Raw genomic sequence first — 27500 nt, forward strand, 5'->3', positions numbered from 1 at the left:
GTGTCTGTGTGTCTGTGTGTGTGTGTCTGTGTGTGTGTGTCTGTGTGTGTGTGTGTGTCTGTGTGTGTGTGTCTGTGTGTCTGTGTGTGTGTGTCTGTGTGTGTGTGTCTGTGTGTCTGTGTGTGTGTGTCTGTGTGTCTATGTGTGTGTGTCTGTGTGTGTGTGTCTGTGTGTCTGTGTGTGTGTCTGTGTGTGTGTGTCTGTGTGTCTATGTGTGTGTGTCTGTGTGTGTCTGTCTGTGTGTCTGTGTGTGTGTCTGTGTGTGTGTCTGTGTGTGTGTGTCTGTGTGTGTGTCTGTGTGTGTGTCTGTGTGTGTGTGTCTGTGTGTGTGTCTGTGTGTGTGTGTGTCTGTGTGTGTGTCTGTGTGTGTCTGTGTGTGTGTCTGTGTGTGTGTGTCTGTGTGTGTGTCTGTGTGTGTCTGTGTGTGTCTGTGTGTGTGTGTCTGTGTGTGTGTCTGTGTGTGTCTGTGTGTGTCTGTGTGTGTGTGTCTGTGTGTGTGTCTGTGTGTGTCTGTGTGTGTGTCTGTGTGTGTGAAGAGAGGCTGCCACTGCTCTGTCAGGAGCTGGACCGTCCGATAGAGACTTGTGTATATATACAAAGAGGTCCCCATTTAAATACCTTCCCTTATCTTACCGTACGTAAGGAATCCGTGTCTATCGTTGTTTTTGAGACCATCGCGATCAATGATGACATCCGAACACCGAGAAAACCAGAGTAGGCGGACGGGTGGACACCTTTGTAGAGCCAGAACAGATTGTTCTAAATGTGCTGAGATGCGTAGAGAGACACACAGAGACAGACAGAGATACATAGAGACACATAGAGACTCAGAGAGACACACAGAGATACACAGAGACTCACAGAGACACATAGAGACACACAGAGACACACAGAGACACACAGAGACACACAGAGACACACAGAGACACACAGAGACACAGAGACCCACAGAGACACACAGAGACTCATAGAGACTCACAGAGACCCATAGAGACCCACAGAGACAGACAGAGATACATAGAGACACATAGAGACTCAGAGAGACACACAGAGACACACAGAGACACAGAGACTCACAGAGACTCATAGAGACACACAGAGACACATAGAGATACACAGAGACAGAGAGAGACTCACAGAGACACATAGAGACCCACAGAGACTCACAGAGACCCACAGAGACACATAGAGACCCACAGAGACCCACAGAGACACACAGAGACACACAGAGACCCACAGAGACACACAGAGACCCATAGAGACCCACAGAGACCCACAGAGACCCATAGAGACCCACAGAGACACATAGAGACCCACAGAGACCCATAGAGACTCACAGAGACACATAGAGACCCACAGAGACCCATAGAGACCCACAGAGACACATAGAGACCTACAGAGACCCACAGAGACACACAGACTCACACAGAGACTCACAGAGACACAGAGAGACTCACAGACACACAGAGACTCACAGAGACTCACAGAGACACACAGAGACTCACAGAGACCCACAGAGACTCAAAGAGACACACAGAGACTCACAGAGACTCACAGAGACCCACAGAGACTCACAGACACCCATAGAGACCCACAGAGACCCACAGAGACCCACAGAGACTCACAGAGACTCACAGAGACTCACAGAGACTCACAGACACCCATAGAGACCCATAGAGACCCACAGAGACCCACAGAGACCCATAGAGACACACAGAGACACACAGAGACACACAGAGACACACAGACACCCACAGAGACTCACAGAGACTCACAGAGACCCACAGAGACGCACAGAGACCCATAGAGACGCACAGAGACCCACAGAGACCCATAGAGACCCATAGAGACACACAGAGACCCACAGAGACTCACAGAGACACACAGAGACACACAGAGACCCATAGAGACGCACAGAGACTCACAGAGACCCACAGAGACACACAGAGACCCAAAGACACCCACAGAGACCCACAGAGACTCACAGAGACCCATAGAGACACACAGAGACCCACAAAGACCCATAGAGATCCACGACCTCCTGTAGCTTGGTGAGGTAGTCAACATTTCGTGCTGTTTTCGATTTGTAATCTGGTTGTTGTTGTGGTTGTGGTTGTGGTAGGTTCTCGTTGGTGGTGGTGTTCATGAGTGAGTGACAATCACCACCACTACCACTACTACCACAACCAATACCACCACTACCACCACCACTACCACCACTACCACCACCACTACCACCACTACTACCACCACTACCACCACCACTACTACCACTACCACCACCACTACCACAACTACCACCACTACCACTACTACCACTACAACTACTACCACCACTACCACAACCACGACTACCACCACCACTACCACCACTACCACCACTACCACAACTACCACCACTACTACCACCACTACCACCACAACTACCACAACCACCACTACTACCACAACTACCACCACTACTACCACAACTACCACAACTACCACCACTACTACCACCACTACCACCACAACTACCACCACTACTACCACAACCACAACCACCATCACCACAACCACCATCACCATCACCACAACCACCATCACCACCACCACCACAACTACCACCACCACCACCATCACCACCACTACCATCACCACTACCAACACCAACCATCACCACCACCATCACCACCATCATCACCATCACCATCATCACCACCATCACCACCACCATCACCACCACCACCATCACCACCACCATCACCACCACCACCATCATCACCACCATCACCACAGTCATCACTACCACCACCATCACCACCATCACCACCACCACCATCACCACCATCACCACCATCACCATCCCCACCATCACCACCACCATCACCACCCCCACCACCATCACCATCACCACCACCATCACCACCACCATCACCACCATCACCACCACCACCATCACCATCACCACCATCACCACCATCACCAACATCAACACTACCACCACCATCACCACCATCACCATCACCACCATCACCACCATCACCACTACCACCACCATCACCACCATCACCACTACCATCACCACCATCACCATCACCACCATCATCACCACCATCACCACCATCACCACCATCACCACCACCATCATCACCATCACCACCACCATCACCATCACCACCACCATCACCACCACCACCACCATCACCTCCACCACCACCACCATCACCACCACCATCACCACCACCATCCCCACCACCATCACCACCATCACCACCGTCACCACCACCACCATCACCACCGTCACCACCATCACCACCACCACCACTATCACCACCACCACCATCACCACCATCATGACCACCACCATCACCACCACCATCACCATCACCACCATCACCACCACCCCAACCCCCATCACCACCACCACCATCACCACCACCATCACCACCATCACCACTACCACCACCACCACCATCACCACCACCACCATCACCACCACCACCACCATCACCATCACCACCACCATCACCACCACCATCACCACCACCACCACCATCACCACCATCACCATCACCACCATCACCACCATCACCACCACCACCATCACCACCATCACCATCACCACCATCACCACCATCACCACCACCATCACCATCACCACCACCACCATCACCACCACCATCACCATCACCACCACCATCACCACCACCATCACCACCACCATCACCACCATCACCACCATCACCATCACCACCACCATCACCATCACCACCACCATCACCACCACCATCACCACCATCACCACCACCATCACCATCACCACCACCACCATCACCACCACCACCATCACCATCACCACCATCACCACCTCCACCACCACCACCACCATCACCACCATCACCACCACCACCATCACCACCATCACCACCACCACCATCACCACCACCACCATCACCACCTCCACCACCACCACCATCACCACTACCCCCACCACCATCACCATCACCACCATCACCATCACCACCACCACCACCATCACCACCACCACCACCATCACCACCACCACCACCACCATCACCACCTCCACCACCACCACCACCATCACCACCATCACCACCACCACCATCACCACCACCATCACCACCACCATCACCACCTCCACCACCACCAACACCATCACCACCATCACCACCACCACCACCACCATCACCACCACCATCACCACCACCACTATCACCACCACCCCCATCACCACCACCATCACCACCACCACCACCATCACCACCACCACCACCACCATCACCACCATCACCACCACCACCACCACCATCACCACCACCACCACCACCATCACCACCACCACAACCACCACCACCATCACCACCATCACCACCATCACCACCACCACCACCACCATCACCACCACCACAACCACCACCACCACCACCATCACCACCACCACCACCATCACCACCACCACCACCATCACCACCACCATCACCACCACCATCACCATCACCACCACCATCACCACCACCATCACCACCACCATCACCACCACCATCACCACCATCACCACCACCACCATCACCACCATCACCACCACCTCCACCACCATCACCACCATCACCACCACCACCATCACCACCACCACCACCATCACCACCACCACCATCACCACCATCACCACCACCACCACCACCATCACCACCACCACCACCACCACCATCACCACCACCATCACCACCATCACCACCACCACCACCACCATCACCACCACCACCACCACCACCATCACCACCACCTCCACCACCACCATCATCACCACCACCACCATCACCACCACCATCACCACCATCACCACCATCACCACCATCACCACCACCATCACCACCACCATCACCACCATCACCATCACCACCACCACCATCACCACCACCACCACCATCACCACCATCACCACCACCATCACCACCATCACCACCATCACCACCACCATCACCACCACCATCACCACCACCATCACCACCACCATCACCACCACCACCACCATCACCATCACCACCATCACCACCATCACCACCATCACCACCATCACCACCACCACCACCATCACCACCACCACCATCACCACCATCACCACCACCATCACCACCACCATCACCACCATCACCATCACCACCATCACCACCACCACCATCACCACCACCATCACCATCATCACCATCACCACCACCACCATCACCACCATCACCACCACCACCACCATCACCACCACCACCATCACCACCATCACCACCACCATCACCATCACCACCACCATCACCATCATCACCATCACCACCACCACCACCACCATCATCACCACCACCATCACCACCATCACCATCATCACCACCATCACCATCACCACCACCATCACCAACACCACCACCATCACCACCACCCCCACCATCACCACCACCACCATCACCACCACCACCACCATCACCACCATCACCACCACCATCACCACCATCACCACCATCACCACCACCATCACCACCACCATCACCACCACCATCACCACCACCATCACCACCACCACCACCATCACCATCACCACCATCACCACCATCACCACCATCACCACCATCACCACCACCACCACCATCACCACCACCACCATCACCACCATCACCACCACCATCACCACCACCATCACCACCATCACCATCACCACCATCACCACCACCACCATCACCACCACCATCACCATCATCACCATCACCACCACCACCATCACCACCATCACCACCACCACCACCATCACCACCACCACCATCACCACCATCACCACCACCATCACCATCACCACCACCATCACCATCATCACCATCACCACCACCACCACCACCATCATCACCACCACCATCACCACCATCACCATCATCACCACCATCACCATCACCACCACCATCACCAACACCACCACCATCACCACCATCACCACCATCACCACCATCACCACCCCCACCATCACCACCATCACCACCACCACCATCACCACCATCACCACCACCACCACCACCATCACCACCACCACCATCACCACCACCATCACCACCATCACCACCACCACTATCACCACCACCACCACCACCACTATCACCACCACCATCACCACCACCATCACCACCACCATCACCATCACCACCATCACCACCACCACCATCACCACCACCACCATCACCACCACCATCACCACCACCACCACCACCATCACCACCACCACCATCACCACCATCACCATCACCACCATCACCACCATCACCACCACCATCATCACCATCACCACCACCATCACCATCACCACCATCACCACCACCATCACCACCATCACCACCATCACCACCACCATCATCACCATCACCACCACCACCACCATCACCACCATCACCATCACCACCACCATCACCACCAACACCATCACCACCATCACCACCACCACCATCACCACCACCACCATCACCACCACTACCACCACCATCACCACCACCACCACCACCATCACCACCACCACCATCACCACCATCACCACCATCACCACCACCATCATCACCACCATCACCACCACCACCACCATCACCACCACCACCATCACCATCATCACCACCATCACCACCACCATCACCACCACCATCACCACCACCATCACCACCACCATCACCACCACCACCATCACCACCACCACCATCATCACCACCATCACCACCACCATCACCATCACCACCACCATCACCACCACCACCACCATCACCACCATCACCACCATCACCACCATCACCATCACCACCACCATCACCATCACCACCATCATCACCATCACCACCACCATCACCACCACCATCACCATCACCACCACCATCACCACCACCATCACCATCACCACCATCACCACCATCACCACCACCACCACCACCACCATCACCACCACCACCATCACCACCACCATCACCATCACAACCACCACCATCACCATCACCACCATCACCACCATCACCACCACCACCATCACCACCACCACCATCACCACCACCACCATCACCACCACCACCACCACCACCACCACCATCACCACCACCATCACCACCATCACCACCACCACCATCACCACCACCATCACCACCATCACCACCACCACCATCACCACCACCACCATCACCTCTCTCTCTCTCTCTGCAGCCTGGTCAATGATTCCTGGCATCCTCACCACGATCTGTCCAAGAAGCGGCTGATGGTGGACACTCAGGACTGGAATCCCCGCACGGGAACCACGCAGAGTCGATCCTTCAGGATCCTCGCTCAGCTCACAGGCACCGAATCTCGTGAGTCACTCAGTCAGTCACTCAGTCAGTCACTCAGTCAGTCACTCAGTCGATCCTTCAGGATCCTCGCTCAGCTCACAGGCACCGAATCTCGTGAGTCACTCAGTCAGTCACTCAGTCAGGCAGTCAGTTAGTCAGTCACTCAGTCAGTCAGTCAGTCACTCAGTCAGGGAGTCAGTCACTTAGTCAATCACTCAGTCAGTCACTCAGTCAGGCAGTCAGTCAGTCACTCAGTCAGTCAGTCACTCAGTCAGTCACTCAGTCAGTCAGTCAGTCGATCCTTCAGGATCCTCGCTCAGCTCACAGGCACCGAATCTCGTGAGTCACTCAGTCAGTCACTCAGTCAGGCAGTCAGTTAGTCAGTCACTCAGTCAGTCAGTCAGTCACTCAGTCAGGGAGTCAGTCACTTAGTCAATCACTCAGTCAGTCACTCAGTCAGGCAGTCAGTCAGTCACTCAGTCAGTCAGTCACTCAGTCAGTCAGTCAGTGAGTCACTCAGTCAGGGAGTCAGTCACTTAGTCAATCACTCAGGCAGTCACTCAGTTAGTCAGTTAGTTAGTCAGTCAGTTAGTCACTCAGTCAGTCAGTCACTCAGTCAGTCAGTCAGTCACTCACTCAGTCAGTCATTCACTCAGTCAGTCAGTCACTCAGTCAGTCAGTCAGTCGATCCTTCAGGATCCTCGCTCAGCTGACTGGCACCGAATCTCGTGAGTCACTCAGTCAGTCACTCACTCAGTCAGTCAGTTAGTCAGTCACTCAGTCAGTCAGTCATTCACTCAGTTAGTCACTCAGTCACTCAGTCAGTCAGGCAGTCAGTTAGTCACTCAGTCAGTTAGTTAGTAAGTCAATCAATCACTCACTCAGTCAGTCAGTCAGTTAGTCAGTCACTCAGTCAGTCAGTCATTCACTCAGTTAGTCACTCAGTCACTCAGTCAGTCAGGCAGTCAGTTAGTCACTCAGTCAGTCAGTTAGTTAGTCAATCAATCACTCACTCAGTCAGTCAGTTAGTTAGTCAATCAATCACTCAGTCAGTCATTCAGTTAGTCAGTCACTCAGTCAGTTAGTCACTCAGTCAGTCAGTTAGTCACTCAGTCAGTCAGTCAGTCACTCAGTCAGTCAGTCAGTCGATCCTTCAGGATCCTCGCTCAGCTGACAGGCACCGAATCTCGTGAGTCACTCAGGCAGTCAGTCAGTCAGTCAGTCAGTTATTCACTCAGTCACTCAGTCAGTCAGTCACTCAGTCAGTCAGGCAGTCAGTTAGTCAGTCACTCAGTCACTTAGACAATCAGTCAGTCACTCAGTCAGTCACTCAGTCAGTCACTCAGTCACTCAGTCAGTCACTCAGTAGTCACTCAGTTATTCACTCAGTCAGTCACTCAGTCAGTCACTCAGTCGATCCTTCAGGATCCTCGCTCAGCTCACAGGCACCGAATCTCGTGAGTCACTTAGTCAGGCAGTCAGTCAGTCAGTCACTCAGTCACTCAGTCACTTAGTCAATCAGTCAGTCACTCAGTCACTCACTCAGTCAGTCAGTCACTCAGTCAGTCACTCAGTCACTCAGTCACTTAGTCAATCAGTCAGTCACTCAGTCACTCACTCAGTCAGTCAGTCACTCAGTTAGTCACTCAGTCACTCAGTCAGTCAGGCAGTCAGTTAGTCAGTCGATCCTTCAGGATCCTCGCTCAGCTGACTGGCACCGAGTCTCGTGAGTCACTCAGTCAGTCAGTCAGTTAGTTAGACACACAGACACACACAGAGAGAGACACACAGATAGACACACACACAGAGAGACACACAGAGAGACACACACACAGAGAGACACACACACAGAGAGAGACACACACAGAGAGAGACACACACAGAGAGAGACACAAACAGAGAGAGACACACACAGAGAGACACACACAGAGAGAGACACACACAGAGACACACACAGAGACACACACAGAGAGACAGACAGACACACACACAGAGAGACACACAGAGAGACACACAGACAGAGACACAGAGAGACACAGAGGGAGAGACACAGAGAGACACACAGAGACACACACACACAGAGACACACACAGAGAGACACACACAGAGAGACACACACACAGAGACACACAGAGATAGACACACACAGAGACACAGACACACACAGAGAGACACACAGAGAGAGACACACACAGAGAGAGACACACACACAGAGAGAGACACACAGAGAGACACACACACAGAGACAGACACACACAGACACACAGACACACACAGAGAGAGACACACAGAGGGAGAGACACACACAGACACAGAGAGACACACACAGAGACACAGACACACACAGAGACACAGACACACAGAGAGAGACACACAGAGACACAGACACACAGAGACACACACAGACAGAGACACACACACAGAGAGACACAGAGAGAGACACACAGAGAGAGACACAGACACAGAGAGACAGACACACACAGAGAGACACACACACAGAGAGACACAGAGAGACACATACAGAGAGAGAGAGAGACACACACACAGAGACACACACAGACAGAGAGAGAGACACACACAGAGGGAGAGACACACAGAGACACAGACACACACACAGAGACACAGACACACACACAGAGACAGACACACACACAGAGAGAGACACAGAGAGACACACACAGAGAGACACACACAGAGAGAGACACAGAGAGAGAGACACAGAGAGAGAGACACAGAGAGAGAGACACAGAGAGAGAGACACAGAGAGAGAGACACAGAGAGAGAGACACACACACTCACTCAGTCAGTCAGTTAGTTATTCACTCAGTCAGTCAGTTAGTTAGTCAGTCAGTCACTCAGTCAGTTAGTCAGTCAGTTAGTTAGTCAGTCAGGCAGTCAGTCAGTCAGGCAGTCAGTTAGTCAGTCAGTCAGTCAGTTAGTCAGTTAGTCACTCAGTCAGGCAGTCAGTTACTCAGGCGTCAATTAGTCACTCAGTCACTCAGTCAGTCAGTTAGTCACTCAGTCAGTCACTCAGGCAGTCAGTTAGTCACTCAGTCAGTCAGTCAGGCAGTCAGTTACTCAGGCAGTCAGTTAGTCACTCAGTCAGTCACTCAGTCAGTAAGTTACTCAGTCACTCAGTCACTCAGTAAGTCAATCAGTCAGTCACTCAGTCACTCAGTCACTCAGTCAGTCACTCAGTCGGTCACTCAGTCAGTCAGTCAGTTAGTTAGTCAGTCAGTCACTCAGTCAGTCACTCAGTCAGTCACTCAGTCACTCAGTCAGTCAGTTAGTCAGTTAGTCACTTAGTCAGTTAGTTAGTCACTCAGTCAGTCAGTCAGGCAGTCAGTTAGTCACTCACTCAGTCAGTCACTCAGTCAGTCACTCAGTCAGTCACTCAGTCAGTCACTCAGTCAGGCAGTCAGTCAGGCAGTCAGTCACTCAGTCAGTCACTTAGTCACTCAGTTAGTCACTCAGTTAGTCACTCAGTCAGTCAGTCACTCAGTCAGTCAGTTAGTCACTCAGTCACTCAGTCAGTCACTCAGTCACTCAGTCAGTCAGTCAGTCAGTCACTCAGTCACTCAGTCAGTCAGTCAGTCACTCACTCAGTCACTCAGTCAGTCAGTCAGTCAGTTAGTTAATTAGGTAGTCACTCAGTCAGTCACTCAGTCAGTCACTCAGTCAGTCAGTCACTCAGTCAGTCACTCACTCAGTCAGCCACTCAGTCAGTAACTCAGTCACTCAGTCAGTCACTCACTCAGTCACTCACTCAGTCAGTCAGTCACTCATTCAGTCACTCAGTCACTCAGTCAGTCAGTCACTCAGTCAGTCAGTCAGTCACTCAGTCAGTCACTCAGTCAGTCAGTCAGTCACTCAGTCAGTCACTCAGTCAGTTAGTTAGTCAGTCACTCAGTCACTCAGTCAGTCAGTCACTCAGTCAGTCAGTCAGTCACTCAGTCAGTCACTCAGTCAGTTAGTTAGTCAGTCACTCAGTCAGTCACTCAGTCAGTTAGTTATTCAGTCACTCAGTTAGTCACTCAGGCAGTCAGTCAGTCAGGCAGTCACTCAGTTAGTCACTCAGTCAGTTAGTTATTCAGTCACTCAGTTAGTCACTCAGGCAGTCAGTCAGTCAGTCAGGCAGCCACTCAGTTAGTCACTCAGGCATTCACTCAGTCAGTCAGTTAGTTAGTCAGTCACTCAGTCAGTCACTCAGTCAGTTAGTTATTCAGTCACTCAGTTAGTCACTCAGGCAGTCAGTCAGTCAGTCAGGCAGTCACTCAGTTAGTCACTCAGGCATTCACTCAGTCAGTCAGTTAGTTAGTAAGTCACTCAGTCGATCCTTCAGGATCCTCGCTCAGCTGACAGGCACCGAGTCTCGTGAGTCACTCAGTCAGTCAGGCAGTCAGTCAGGCAGTAAGTTAGTCACTCAGTCAGTCAGTAAGTTAGTCAGTTAGTCACTCAGTCAGTCACTCAGTCAGTCAGTTAGTCAGGCAGTCAGTCAGTAAGTTAGTCACTCAGTCAGTCAGTTACTCAGTCAGTCAGTCATTTAGTTAGTCACTCAGGCAGTCAGTCAGTCAGGCAGTCAGGCAGTCAGTTAGTCACTCAGTCAGTCAGTTACTCAGTCAGTCACTCAGTCACTCAGTTAGTTAGTCACTCAGGCAGTTAGTCAGTTAGTTAGTCAGTTAGTCAGTCAGTCAGTTAGTCACTCAGGCAGTCAGTTAGTCAGCTAGTTAGTCAGTTAGTTACTCAGTCAGTTAGTTAGTCACTCAGTCAGTCAATCAGGCAGGCAGTAAGTCAGTTAGTTAGTGAGTTAGTTAGTCAGTCAGTCTGTCACTCAATCACTCAGTCAGTCACTCAGTCAGTCACTCAGTAAGGCAGTCAGTCAGTTAGTCACTCAGTCAGTTAGTCAGAAAGTTAGTTAGTTAGTCAGTGAATCAGTTAGTTAGTCAGTTAGTCAGTTAGTCGGTTAGTCAATCACTCAGTCAGTCACTCAGTCAGTCAGTTAGTTAGTCACTCAGGCAGTCAGTCAGCTAGTTAGTTAGTCAGTCAGTTAGTTACTCAGTCACTCAGTCAGTCACTCAGGCAGTCAGTCAGTAAGTTAGTCACTCAGTCACTCAGTCAGTCACTCAATCAGTCAGTCAGGCAGTCAGTCACTCAGTTAGTCAGTCAGTTAGTCAGGCAGTCACTCAGTCACGCAGTCACTCAGGCAGTCAGTCAATTAGTCAGTCAGTCAGTTAGGCAGTCACTCAGTCAGTCAGTCAGTTAGTTAGTCAGTTAGATAGTCAGTCAGGCAATCAGTCAGTCACTCATTCAGGCAGTCACTCAGTCAGGCAGTCACTCAGTCAGTCACTCACTCAGTCAGTCAATCAGTCAGTCAGTCACTCAGTCAGTCAGTCAGTGAGTCACTCAGTCAGTCATCCAGTCAGTCACTCAGTCAGTCACTCAGTCACTCACCCACTCACTCACCCACTCACTCACCCACTCACCCACTCACTCACTCACCCACTCACCCACTCACTCACTCACCCACCCACCCACTCACTCACCCACTCACTCACTCACCCACTCACCCACTCACTCACCCACTCACTCACCCACTCAGTCACTCACTCACCCACTCAATCACTCACCCACTCACTCACTCACCCACTCACTCACTCACTCACTCACCCACTCACTCACCCACTCACTCACTCACTCACCCACTCACTCACTCACCCACTCACTCACTCACTCACCCACTCACTCACCCACTCACTCACTCACCCACTCACTCACTCACTCACCCACTCACTCACTCACCCACTCACTCACTCACTCACCCACTCACTCACTCACCCACTCACTCACTCACTCACCCACTCACTCACTCACCCACCCACTCACTCACCCACTCACTCACTCACCCACTCACCCACCCACCCACTCACTCACCCACTCACCCACTCACTCACTCACTCACCCACTCACTCACCCACTCACTCACTCACTCACCCACTCACCCACTCACCCACTCACTCACCCACTCACCCACTCACTCACTCACCCACTCACCATTTCTGCTTCTTTACCCCGCAGTTGGATCACCAGAAGAGGAAGATTCCCACAAGAAAGCGAGGTGGGTGGGTGGGTGGGTGAGTGGGTGGGTGAGTGGGTGAGTGGGTGGGTGGGTGAGTGAGTGAGTGTGTGAGTGAGTGGGTGGGTGGGTGAGTGAGTGAGTGAGTGGGTGAGTGGGTGGGTGAGTGGGTGAGTGAGTGGGTGGGTGGGTGGGTTAGTGAATGAGTGAGTGGGTGGGTGGGTGAGTGGGTGAGTGGGTGAGTGGGTGGGTGGGTGGGTGAGTGAGTGAGTGGGTGGGTGGGTGAGTGAGTGAGTGAGTGGGTGAGTGGGTGAGTGAGTGAGTGGGTGAGTGGGTGGGTGGGTCGGTGAGTGAGTGAGTGGGTGAGTGAGTAGGTGAGTGGGTGAGTGGGTGAGTGGTGAGTGATTGGTGAGTGATTGGTGAGTGAGTGATTGGTGAGTGATTGGTGAGTGATTGGTGAGTGTCTCACCCTCCCCACCCACCCTCAGGGACCGTTTCGAGTCTCAGATTCAGGGTGAGCGATACACTCGCCTCAGAGACTGGCACCACCAGCTGTCCGCTCGCAACCTCAACATCTAAAAACTACAACAACTACAACTACAACATCTAGCAACAACTACAACATCAACAACCTCAACATCTAGAAACAACAACAACTACAACAACAACTACAACATCTAGAAACTACAACAACAACTACAACAACAACCTCAACATCTAGAAACTACTACAACAACAACATCTAGCAACAACTACAACAACAACCTCAACATCTAGAAACTACAACAACAACTACATCCAGAAACTACAACAACAACAACATCTAGAAACTACAACAACAACATCTAGCAACAACTACAACAACCTCAACATCTAGAAACTACTAAAACTACAACAACAACAACTACAACAACATCAACAACTACAACAACAACTACAACAACATCAACAACTACAACAACTACAACAACAACTACAACAACATCAACAACTACTGTCAACAACATCAACAACATCAACAACAACAACTACAACTACAACAACTACAACAACTACAACTACAACAACTACAACAACTACAACTACTACAACAACTACAACTACTACAACAACTACAACAACAACTACAACAACATCAACAACATCAACAACAACAACTACAACAACTACAACAACTACAACAACAACAACAACATCAACAACAACTACAACAACAACAACAACAACAACATCAACAACAACAACAACATCTACAACAACAACATCAACAACAACATCTACAACAACAACATCAACAACTACACCAGCTGTCAGCATGCAACCTCAACAACTACACCAGCAACTCCACGCAACTCCACGCAACTCCAAGCAACCCAGGCGCAACCCAGGCGCAACCCAGGCGCAACCCAGGCGCAACTCCGCGCAACCTCAACATGAGAGCGAGCAACTCCGTGCTCTGTCCACTGCTGGATGGATGTCGCTGTGGTGGGGGTGGTGTCTGTAGCCCCTCCCCCCTAAGCTCCTCCCCCCCTCCCCCCTAAGCTCCTCCCCCCCTCAACCCATAAGCCCCTCCCCCCTAAGACCCTCCCCCCATGAGACCCTCCCCCACCCTAAGCCTCTCCCCCTCTAAGCCCCTCCCCCCTAAGGCCCTCCCCCCTAAGACCCTCCCCCCATGAGACCATCCCCCCTCAGCCCCTCCCGAATAAGCCCCTCCCCCCTAAGACCCTCCCCCTCTAAGCCCCTCCCCCCTAAGACCCTCCCCCCATAAGCCCCTCCCCCACCCTTAGCCTCTCACCCTCAGCCCCTCCCCTTCAGCCTCCCCCCTGTAAGCCCCTCCCCCCTAAGACCCTCCCCCTCTGAGCCCCTCCCCCCTAAGACCCTCCCCCCATGAGACCATCCCCCCTCAGCCCCTCCCGAATAAGCCCCTCCCCCCTAAGACCCTCCCCCTCTAAGCCCCTCCCCCCTAAGACCCTCCCCCTCTGAGCCCCTCCCCCCTAAGACCCTCCCCCCATAAGCCCCTCCCCCACCCTAAGCATCTCCCCCTCTAAGCTCCTCTCCCCTAAGCCCCTCCCCCTCTCCCCTAAGCCCCTCCCCCCCTCCCCGTATCTTAGCGGAATGTTAATAGCGTCACGTGACGAGCCGTGACGTCACACGGTTATGGTGATAGTGGTGGTGATGATGATGGTGATGATGGTGGTGGTGATGGTGGTGGTGATGGTGGTGATTGCCAATAAAGAAACGAGACATCTGACTATCTGTGTCAATATAACAATACCCCTATAACAATACCCCTACACCAATACCCCTATAACAATACCCCTATAACAATACCCCTATAACAATACCCCTATAACAATACCCCTACACCAATACCCCTATAACAATACCCCTATAACAATACCCCTACACCAATACCCCTATAACAATACCCCTATAACAATACCCCTATAACAATACCCCTACAACAATAGCCCTATAACAATACCCCTACAACAATACCCCTACAACAATAGCCCTATTACAACAGCCCTACAACAATACGCCTATAACAATACCCCTATAACAATACCCCTATAACAGCCCTATAACAATACCCCTATAACAATACCCCTACACCAATACCCCTATAACAATACCCCTACAACAATAGCCCTATAACAATACCCCTATAACAATACCCCTATAACAATACCCCTACAACAATACCCCTATAACAATACCCCTTCAACAATACCCCTATAACAATACCCTTATAACAATACCCCTATAATACCCCTATAACAATACCCCTACAACAGCCCTATAACAATACCCCTACAACAATACCCCTACAACAATAGCCCTATAACAATACCCCTATAACAATACCCCTACAACAACAGCCCTACAACAACAGCCCTATAACAATACCCCTATAACAATACCCCTACAACAATACCCCTATAACAACAGCCCTATAACAATAGCCCTATAACAACAGCCCTATAACAATACCCCTATAACAATACCCCTACAACAACTGCCCTATAACAACAGCCCTATAACAATACCCCTACAACAATACCCCTATAACAATACCCCTACAACAATACCCCTATATCGATACCCCTATAACAATACCCCTATAACAACAGCCCTATAACAATACCACTATAACAATACCCCTATAACAATACCCCTACAACAATAGCCCTATAACAGCCCTATAACAATACCCCTACAACAATACCCCTATAACATACCCCTATAACAATAGCCCTATAACAATACCCCTATAACAATACCCCTACACCAATACCCCTATAACAATAGCCCTATAACAATACCCCTATACCAATAGCCCTATAACAATACCCCTTATAACAACCCCCTTACCGTAGTGGGTGGAGCATCAAATTAATGCCACGCCCCCCCTCCCATCATGACCATATAAGGAGTGGAGTGGGCGGGACTACCGCCTCCCCCCCCACTCCCCCAATGACTTCAGCGGAGTGGGCGGTGGCTTTAACTTCAGGTCACTGCCCCCCTCCCCCCATGACCATATAAGGAGCGAAGAGACCCCCCCCACCCCCTCGAGCTGTCCCCATGGCAACCGCCCCCACCCCTCCCGTGAGATGTCGCCACCCCGATGACCATATAAGGAGCGAAGTGACGCCCCGCCCCCCACACCATCTCGAGCTGTCCCCAGGGCAACCACCCCCAACCAACCATGCCCCGCCCCCCATGACCGTATAAGGGCATGGGAGGGGGGGGCTGCACTGTCCACGACCCCGGCCTCCATGTCTTGCATCATCAAACACGTGCCCATATAAGGAGCGGAGGGGACGGGAATAGTCACTCAGTCAGTCATTCACTCACTCAGTCTGTCATTCACTCACTCACTCATTCACTCACTCAGCCACTCACTCAGCCACTAACTCACTCACTCAGCCACTAACTCACTCAGCCACTCACTAACTCACTCAGCCACTCACCAACTCACTCAGCCACTCAGTCACTCACTCACTCAGCCACTCACTCACTCAGCCACTAACTCACTCAGCCACTCACTCACTCAGCTACTAACTCACTCAGCCACTCACTAACTCAGCCACTAACTCACTCAGCCACTAACTCACTCAGCCACTCGCTCACTCAGCCACTCGCTCACTCAGCCACTCACTAACTCAGCCACTAACTCACTCAGCCATTAACTCACTCAGCTACTAACTCACTCAGCCACTCACTAACTCACTCAGCCACTCGCTCACTCAGCCACTAAATCACTCAGCCACTAAATCACTCACTCAGCAACTCACTCACTCAGCAACTCACTCACTCAGCAACTAACTCACTCAGCAACTCACTCACTCAGCCACTAACTCACTCAGCCACTCACTCAGCCACTCACTAACTCAGCCACTAACTCACTCAGCCACTAACTCACTCAGCCACTAACTCACTCAGCCACTCACTCACTCAGCCACTAAATCACTCAGCCACTAACTCACTCACTCAGCAACTCCCTCAGCCACTCACTAACTCAGCCACTAACTCACTCACTCAGCCACTAACTCACTCAGCTACTCACTCACTCAGCCACCAACTCACCCACCCACCCAGCCATCAACTCACCACCCAGAGTATATTTGAGTATTTTTTTTATTAACAATGAAACTGCAAAACATCAAAGGAGCCCAAAAATCTAACGACAGAGTGAAGACACAGACAGAGACACAGACAGACACACACAGAGACACACACATAGACACACACATACAGAGACACACACAGAGACACACACATACAGAGACACACACAGACAGACACACATCACGCAAACTCATGTACATATGTACAGAGACAGCTGGCGATCGTGCAGACAGACAGAGAGATATATACAAGCAGAGACACACAGAGACACGCAGAGAGACACAGAGAGACAAACGAGGACAATCAGAGACTCACAGAGACACACAGAGAGACACAGAGAGACACACGAGGACAATCAGAGAACACAGAGACACACGAGGACAATCAGAGACTCACAGAGACAGACGGACGGGTACAATCAGTCTCTACCCCCGTATCTCTCCCTGTCTCTACCCCCCGTGTCTCTCTCCCTGTCTCTACCCCCGTGTCTCTCTCCCTGTCTCTCTCCCTGTCTCTACCCCCGTGTCTCTCTCCCCGTGTCTCTCTCTCTCTCCCCGTGTGTCTCTCTCCCTGTCTCTCTCCCCGTGTGTCTCTCTCCCTCTCTCTACCCCTGTCTCTCTCCCTGTCTCTACCCCCGTGTCTCTACCCCCGTATCTCTCCCTGTCTCTACCCCCCGTGTCTCTCTCCCTGTCTCTACCCCCGTGTCTCTCTCCCTGTCTCTTTCCCTGTCTCTACCCCCGTGTCTCTCTCCCTGTCTCTCTCCCCGTGTCTCTCTCTCTCTCCCTGTCTCTCTCCCCGTGTGTCTCTCTCCCTGTCTCTACCCCCGTGTCTCTCTCCCCGTGTGTCTCTCTCCCTCTCTCTACCCCTGTCTCTCTCCCTGTCTCTACCCCCCGTGTCTCTCTCCCTGTCTCTACCCCCCGTGTCTCTCTCCCCGTGTGTCTCTCTCCCTGTCTCTCTCCCCGTGTGTCTCTCTCCCTGTCTCTCTCCCCGTCTTTCCCCGTGTCTCTCTCCCTGTCTCTCTCCCCGTGTGTCTCTCTCCCTGTCTCTCTCCCCGTGTGTCTCTCTCCCTGTCTCTCTCCCCGTGTGTCTCTCTCCCTGTCTCTCTCCCCGTGTGTCTCTCTCCCTGTCTCTACCCCGTGTCTCTCTCCCTGTCTCTCTCCCCGTGTGTCTCTCTCCCTGTCTCTACCCCCCGTGTCTCTCTCCCTGTCTCTCTCCCCGTGTCTCTCTCCCTGTCTTTCCCCGTGTCTCTCTCCCTGTCTCTCTCCCCGTGTGTCCCTCTCCCTGTCTCTACCCCCCGTGTCTCTCTCCCTGTCACTACCCCCCCTAGTCTCTCCCCGTGTCTCTCTCCCTGTCTCTCTCCCTGTCTCTCCCCGTGTCTCTCTCCGCCCGTGTCTCTCTCCCTGTCTCTCTCCCTGTCTTTCCCCGTGTCTCTCTCCCTGTCTCTACCCCCCGTGTCTCTCTCCCTGTCTCTACCCCCCGTGTCTCTCTCCCTGTCTCTCTCCCTGTCTCTCTCCGCCCGTGTCTACCCCCCGTGTCTCTCTCCCTGTCTCTCCCCGTGTCTCTCTCTCCCTGTCTCTCCCCGTGTCTCTCTCTCCCCGCCTCTCCCCGTGTCTCTCTCCACGTGTCTACCGAGGAAGAGAGTCTGCGAGTGTGGCAGGGAGTGAGGCCTTGTCCAGGCTGTCTCTCCCCGTGTCTCTCTCTCCCCGTGTCTCTCCCCCCATGTCTCTCTCTCCCTGTCTCTCCCCGCGTGTCTCTCTCTCCCCGTGTCTCTCTCTCCCCCTGTCTCTCTCTCCCCGTGTCTCTCTCCCCCCCTGTCTCTCTCCCCGCGTGTCTCCCCCCCTGTCTCTCCCCCCCTGTCTCTCCCCGTGTCTCTCTCCCCGTGTCTCTCTCCCCGTGTCTCTCTCCCCGTGTGTCTCTCTCCCCGCGTGTCTACCGAGGAAGAGAGTCTGCGAGTGTGGCAGGGAGCGAGGCCTTGTCCAGGCTGTTAAAGTACGGATGAAGCAGAGCTCTCTTAGCGGAGATCCGTGTGGCCGGGTCGTAGATCAGCAACTTCTACTCGGACACACACAGAGAGACACACACAGAGAGACACACACTCAGACACACAGAGACAGACACACACAGAGACACACAGAGAGACACACAGAGAGACACACAGAGAGACACACAGAGAGACACACAGAGAGAGACACACAGACACACACACACACAGAGAGACACAGACACACACACACACACACAGAGAGACACAGACACACACACACACAGAGAGACACACAGAGACACAGACACACACAGAGAGAGACACACACAGAGACACACACAGAGAGAGACACACACAGAGACACACACAGAGAGAGACACACACAGAGACACACACAGAGAGAGACACAGAGAGAGACACAGAGACACACACACACAGAGACACACACAGACACACACACAGAGAGACACAGAGACACACACACAGAGAGACACACATAGACACACACACAGAGAGACACACACAGACACACACACAGAGAGACACACACAGACACACACAGACAGAGAGACACACACAGACAGAGAGACACACACAGAGAGAGAGAGACACACACACACACAGAGAGAGACACACACACACACAGAGAGAGACACACACACACACAGAGAGACACACACACACAGAGAGAGACACACACACACAGAGAGAGACACAGAGACAGAGAGAGACACAGAGACAGAGAGAGACACAGAGACAGAGAGAGACACAGAGACAGAGAGAGACACAGAGACAGAGAGAGACACAGAGACAGAGAGAGACACATAGACAGAGAGAGACACATAGACAGAGAGAGACACAGAGACAGAGAGAGACACACACACACAGAGACACACACACACAGCCACACAGAGACACACACACACACAGAGACACACACAGAGGGAGAGACACACACAGAGACACACACAGAGAGAGAGACACAAAGAGAGAGACGGGGAGACAGAGTGAGTGGGTGAGTGGGTTACTGGGTGAGTGAGTGAATGAATGAGTGGGCAAGTGAGCGGTTGAGTGAATGAGTTGGTGAGCGAGTGGGTGAGTGAGTGGGTGAATGGGTGGGTGAGTGAATGACTGAGTGAATGAGCGGGTGAGTGAATGACTGAGTGAATGACTGACTGACTGACAGTGTGAGTGAGTGAATGACTGAGTGAGCGAGTGGGTGAGTGACTGAGTGAGTGAGTGAGCGAGTGGGTGAGTGTACGAGTGACTGAGTGAATGAGCGGGTGAGTGAATGACTGAGTGAATGACTGAGTGAATGAGCGGGTGAGTGAGTGGGTGGGTGAGTGACTGAGTGAGTGACTGAGTGAATGACTGAGTGAATGAGCGGGTGAGTGAGTGTATGAGTGAGTGGGTGAATGAGTGAGTAAATGACTGAGTGAGTGACTGAGTGAATGACTGAGTGAATGACTGAGTGAGCGAGTGCGTGAGTGAGTGGGTGACTGAGTGGGTGAATGAGTGAGTGAGTGTGTGAGTGAATGACTGAGTGAATGACTGAGTGAATGACTGAGTGAGCGAGTGGGTGAGTGAGCGGGTGAGTGTATGAGTGAGTGAACGAGTTGACCGAGCGAGCGAGCGACCGGGCGGGTGACTCACGCTCAGTAGGTCCACCCCGGAAGAGTCTAGCATCTTGACCGAGCTGCCCAGAGATCCACCCTTCCACTTGGGGAAAGACGACTTGAAGTCAGGGAGAGTCTCCACCTCGGCCCACACCTCGTTAGTCGGCGTGCCGAGCACCCTGAAGAGGTCACAGTGAGGGCGAGGGTGTGGGTGAGGGTCAGCAGCGAGGACACGAGTCTATGGGTGGCAGTGTTGAGTCTATGGGTGGCAGTGTTGAGTCTATGGTGCAGTGTTGAGTCTATGGGTGACAGTGTTGAGTCTATGGGTGGCAGTGTTGAGTCTATGGGTGGCAGTGTTGAGTCTATGGGTGGCAGTGTTGAGTCTATGGTGCAGTGTTGAGTCTATGGGTGACAGTGTTGAGTCTATGGGTGGCAGTGTTGAGTCTATGGGTGGCAGTGCTGAGTCTATGGTGCAGTGTTGAGTCTATGGGTGACAGTGTTGAGTCTATGGGTGGCAGTGTTGAGTCTATGGGTGGCAGTGTTGAGTCTATGGGTGGCAGTGCTGAGTCTATGGTGCAGTGTTGAGTCTATGGGTGACAGTGTTGAGTCTATGGGTGGCAGTGTTGAGTCTATGGGTGGCAGTGTTGAGTCTATGGGTGGCAGTGTTGAGTCTATGGTGCAGTGTTGAGTCTATGGGTGACAGTGTTGAGTCTATGGGTGGCAGTGCTGAGTCTATGGGTGGCAGTGTTGAGTCTATGGGTGGCAGTGTTGAGTCTATGGGTGGCAGTGTTGAGTCTATGGTGCAGTGTTGAGTCTATGGGTGACAGTGTTGAGTCTATGGGTGGCAGTGCTGAGTCTATGGGTGGCAGTGTTGAGTCTATGGGTGGCAGTGTTGAGTCTATGGGTGGCAGTGTTGAGTCTATGGGTGGCAGTGTTGAGTCTATGGGTGGCAGTGCTGAGTCTATGGCAGTGTTGAGTCTATGGGTGGCAGTGTTGAGTCTATGACAGTGTTGAGTCTATGGGTGACAGTGCTGAGTCTATGGTGCAGTGTTGAGTCTATGGTGCAGTGCTGAGTCTATGACAGTGCTGAGTCTATGGTGCAGTGCTGAGTCTATGGGTGACAGTGTTGAGTCTATGGTGCAGTGTTGAGTCTATGACAGTGTTGAGTCTATGGGTGACAGTGCTGAGTCTATGACAGTGCTGAGTCTATGGTGCAGTGCTGAGTCTATGACAGTGTTGAGTCTATGGGTGGCAGTGTTGAGTCTATGGGTGGCAGTGTTGAGTCTATGACAGTGTTGAGTCTATGGGTGGCAGTGTTGAGTCTATGGGTGGCAGTGTTGAGTCTATGACAGTGTTGAGTCTATGGGTGGCAGTGCTGAGTCTATGACAGTGTTGAGTCTATGGGTGGCAGTGTTGAGTCTATGGGTGGCAGTGTTGAGTCTATGGGTGGCAGTGTTGAGTCTATGGGTGGCAGTGTTGAGTCTATGGGTGGCAGTGCTGAGTCTATGGGTGGCAGTGTTGAGTCTATGGGTGGCAGTGTTGAGTCTATGGGTGGCAGTGTTGAGTCTATGGGTGGCAGTGTTGAGTCTATGGGTGGCAGTGTTGAGTCTATGGTGCAGTGTTGAGTCTATGGGTGGCAGTGTTGAGTCTATGGGTGGCAGTGTTGAGTCTATGGGTGGCAGTGTTGAGTCTATGGGTGGCAGTGTTGAGTCTATGGGTGGCAGTGTTGAGTCTATGGGTGGCAGTGTTGAGTCTATGGGTGGCAGTGTTGAGTCTATGGGTGGCAGTGTTGAGTCTATGACAGTGTTGAGTCTATGGGTGGCAGTGTTGAGTCTATGGGTGGCAGTGTTGAGTCTATGGGTGGCAGTGTTGAGTCTATGGGTGGCAGTGTTGAGTCTATGGGTGGCAGTGTTGAGTCTATGGGTGGCAGTGTTGAGTCTATGGGTGGCAGTGTTGAGTCTATGGTGCAGTGTTGAGTCTATGGGTGACAGTGCTGAGTCTATGACAGTGCTGAGTCTATGGTGCAGTGCTGAGTCTATGGGTGGCAGTGTTGAGTCTATGGGTGGCAGTGTTGAGTCTATGGGTGGCAGTGTTGAGTCTATGAAAGTGTTGAGTCTATGGGTGGCAGTGTTGAGTCTATGGGTGGCAGTGTTGAGTCTATGGGTGGCAGTGTTGAGTCTATGACAGTGTTGAGTCTATGGGTGGCAGTGTTGAGTCTATGGGTGGCAGTGTTGAGTCTATGGGTGGCAGTGTTGAGTCTATGGGTGGCAGTGTTGAGTCTATGGTGCAGTGCTGAGTCTATGGTGCAGTGTTGAGTCTATGGGTGGCAGTGCCGAGTCTATGGTGCAGTGCTGAGTCTATGGTGCAGTGTTGAGTCTATGGGTGGCAGTGCTGAGTCTATGGGTGGCAGTGCTGAGTCTATGGGTGGCAGTGTTGAGTCTATGGGTGGCAGTGTTGAGTCTATGACAGTGTTGAGTCTATGGGTGGCAGTGTTGAGTCTATGGGTGGCAGTGTTGAGTCTATGGGTGGCAGTGTTGAGTCTATGGGTGACAGTGTTGAGTCTATGGGTGGCAGTGTTGAGTCTATGGGTGACAGTGTTGAGTCTATGGTGCAGTGCTGAGTCTATGGGTGGCAGTGTTGAGTCTATGGGTGGCAGTGTTGAGTCTATGGGTGGCAGTGTTGAGTCTATGGGTGGCAGTGTTGAGTCTATGGTGCAGTGTTGAGTCTATGGTACAGTGTTGAGTCTATGGGTGGCAGTGTTGAGTCTATGGGTGGCAGTGTTGAGTCTATGGGTGGCAGTGCTGAGTCTATGGGTGGCAGTGTTGAGTCTATGGGTGGCAGTGTTGAGTCTATGGGTGGCAGTGTTGAGTCTATGGGTGGCAGTGTTGAGTCTATGGGTGGCAGTGTTGAGTCTATGGGTGGCAGTGTTGAGTCTATGGGTGGCAGTGTTGAGTCTATGGGTGGCAGTGTTGAGTCTATGGGTGGCAGTGTTGAGTCTATGGGTGGCAGTGCTGAGTCTATGGGTGGCAGTGTTGAGTCTATGACAGTGTTGAGTCTATGGTGGCAGTGTTGAGTCTATGGGTGGCAGTGTTGAGTCTATGGGTGGCAGTGTTGAGTCTATGGGTGGCAGTGCTGAGTCTATGGGTGGCAGTGTTGAGTCTATGGGTGGCAGTGTTGAGTCTATGGGTGGCAGTGTTGAGTCTATGGGTGGCAGTGTTGAGTCTATGGGTGACAGTGTTGAGTCTATGGGTGGCAGTGTTGAGTCTATGACAGTGTTGAGTCTATGGGTGGCAGTGTTGAGTCTATGGGTGGCAGTGTTGAGTCTATGACAGTGTTGAGTCTATGGGTGGCAGTGTTGACTCTATGGGTGGCAGTGTTGAGTCTATGACAGTGTTGAGTCTATGGGTGGCAGTGTTGAGTCTATGGGTGGCAGTGTTGAGTCTATGGGTGGCAGTGTTGAGTCTATGGGTGGCAGTGTTGAGTCTATGGGTGGCAGTGTTGAGTCTATGGGTGGCAGTGTTGAGTCTATGGGTGGCAGTGTTGAGTCTATGGGTGGCAGTGTTGAGTCTATGGGTGGCAGTGTTGAGTCTATGGGTGGCAGTGTTGAGTCTATGGGTGGCAGTGTTGAGTCTATGGGTGGCAGTGTTGAGTCTATGGGTGGCAGTGTTGAGTCTATGGGTGGCAGTGTTGAGTCTATGGGTGGCAGTGTTGAGTCTATGGGTGGCAGTGTTGAGTCTATGGGTGGCAGTGTTGAGTCTATGGGTGGCAGTGTTGAGTCTATGGGTGGCAGTGTTGAGTCTATGGGTGGCAGTGTTGAGTCTATGGGTGGCAGTGTTGAGTCTATGGGTGGCAGTGTTGAGTCTATGGGTGGCAGTGTTGAGTCTATGGGTGGCAGTGTTGAGTCTATGGGTGGCAGTGTTGAGTCTATGGGTGGCAGTGTTGAGTCTATGGGTGGCAGTGTTGAGTCTATGGGTGGCAGTGTTGAGTCTATGGGTGGCAGTGTTGAGTCTATGGGTGGCAGTGTTGAGTCTATGGGTGGCAGTGTTGAGTCTATGGGTGGCAGTGTTGAGTCTATGGGTGGCAGTGTTGAGTCTATGGGTGGCAGTGTTGAGAGTCTATGGGTGGCAGTGTTGAGTCTATGGGTGGCAGTGTTGAGTCTATGGGTGGCAGTGTTGAGTCTATGGGTGGCAGTGTTGAGTCTATGGGTGGCAGTGTTGAGTCTATGGGTGGCAGTGTTGAGTCTATGGGTGGCAGTGTTGAGTCTATGCGTGGCAGTGTTGAGTCTATGGGTGGCAGTGCTGAGTCTATGGGTGGCAGTGCTGAGTCTATGGGTGACAGTGCTGAGTCTATGGGTGGCAGTGCTGAGTCTATGGGTGGCAGTGTTGAGTCTATGGGTGGCAGTGTTGAGTCTATGACAGTGTTGAGTCTATGGGTGGCAGTGTTGAGTCTATGACAGTGTTGAGTCTATGGGTGGCAGTGTTGAGTCTATGACAGTGTTGAGTCTATGGGTGGCAGTGTTGAGTCTATGGGTGGCAGTGTTGAGTCTATGGGTGGCAGTGTTGAGTCTATGGTGCAGTGTTGAGTCTATGGGTGGCAGTGCTGAGTCTATGGCAGTGCTGAGTCTATGGGTGGCAGTGCTGAGTCTATGGTGCATTGTTGAGTCTATGGGTGGCAGTGTTGAGTCTATGGTGCAGTGCTGAGTCTATGGGTGGCAGTGCTGAGTCTATGGTACAGTGCTGAGTCTATGGCAGTGCTGAGTCTATGGGTGACAGTGTTGAGTCTATGGGTGACAGTGTTGAGTCTATGGTGCATTGTTGAGTCTATGGGTGGCAGTGTTGAGTCTATGGGCAGTGCTGAGTCTATGGGTGGCAGTGTTGAGTCTATGGTGCAGTGTTGAGTCGATGGTGCAGTGTTGAGTCGATGGGTGGCAGTGCTGAGTCGATGGGTGGCAGTGCTGAGTCTATGGTGCAGTGTTGAGTCTATGGTGCAGTGTTGAGTCTATGGTGCAGTGCTGAGTCTATGGGTGGCAGTGTTGAGTCTATGGGTGGCAGTGCTGAGTCTATGGTACAGTGCTGAGTCTATGGGTGGCAGTGTTGAGTCTATGGGTGGCAGTGCTGAGTCTATGGTACAGTGCTGAGTCTATGACAGTGCTGAGTCTATGACAGTGATGAGTCTATGACAGTGATGAGTCTATGGTACAGTGCTGAGTCTATGACAGTGCCGAGTCTATGGTACAGTGCTGAGTCTATGACAGTGTTGAGTCTATGGTACAGTGCCGAGTCTATGGTACAGTGCCGAGTCTATGACAGTGCTGAGTCTATGACAGTGCTGAGTCTATGGTACAGTGCTGAGTCTATGACAGTGCTGAGTCTATGACAGTGCTGAGTCTATGACAGTGCTGAGTCTATGGTAGCAGTGTTGAGTCTATGGTGCAGTGTTGAGTCTATGACAGTGTTGAGTCTATGGGTGGCAGTGCTGAGTCTATGACAGTGTTGAGTCTATGGGTGACAGTGCTGAGTCTATGGGTGGCAGTGTTGAGTCTATGACAGTGCTGAGTCTATGACAGTGCTGAGTCTACGGTACAGTGCTGAGTCTATGGTACAGTGCCGAGTCTACGGTACAGTGTTGAGTCTACGGTACAGTGCTGAGTCTATGACAGTGCTGAGTCTATGGTGCAGTGTTGAGTCTATGGGTGGCAGTGCTGAGTCTATGGTGCAGTGCTGAGTCTATGACAGTGCTGAGTCTATGACAGTGCTGAGTCTATGACAGTGCTGAGTCTATGACAGTGCTGAGTCTATGACAGTGCTGAGTCTATGACAGTGCTGAGTCTATGGTGCAGTGTTGAGTCTATGGGTGGCAGTGCTGAG

At 52.1% G+C, this 27500-nt stretch overlaps 2 protein-coding genes across 3 annotated transcripts in view; one reads left to right on the forward strand and one right to left on the reverse strand.

The window, feature by feature from the left end:
* The window catches only part of LOC142922750 (LIM domain-binding protein 3-like), a 27167-nt gene extending 11515 nt beyond the window's left edge, over nt 1–15652 (forward strand). The window contains exons 3-6 of the mRNA XM_076063598.1: nt 2123–2148; nt 7207–7349; nt 13404–13443; nt 13890–15652. Of these exons, the coding sequence (XP_075919713.1) occupies nt 2123–2148; nt 7207–7349; nt 13404–13443; nt 13890–13980 (300 nt within the window). The 3' untranslated portion in view covers nt 13981–15652. The remainder of the gene's footprint in view (nt 1–2122; nt 2149–7206; nt 7350–13403; nt 13444–13889) is intronic.
* A 2372-nt stretch (nt 15653–18024) lies between these two features.
* The window catches only part of LOC142922749 (cyclin-dependent kinase 1-A-like), a 23878-nt gene continuing 14402 nt past the window's right edge, over nt 18025–27500 (reverse strand). For both annotated transcript variants that reach the window (XM_076063594.1, XM_076063595.1), the window contains exons 7-8: nt 21671–21812; nt 18025–20085 (exon numbers count right to left, since the gene is read on the reverse strand). In XM_076063594.1, coding sequence (XP_075919709.1) covers nt 19963–20085; nt 21671–21812 — 265 coding nt within the window. In that variant the 3' untranslated portion in view covers nt 18025–19962. The remainder of the gene's footprint in view (nt 20086–21670; nt 21813–27500) is intronic.

The sequence above is a fragment of the Petromyzon marinus genome, unplaced genomic scaffold (genome assembly GCF_048934315.1).
Source record: "Petromyzon marinus isolate PM22_M1 ecotype Great Lakes invasive population unplaced genomic scaffold, UKy_Petmar_22M1.pri1.0 PM_Scaffold_161, whole genome shotgun sequence".
Taxonomy (NCBI): domain Eukaryota; kingdom Metazoa; phylum Chordata; class Hyperoartia; order Petromyzontiformes; family Petromyzontidae; genus Petromyzon; species Petromyzon marinus.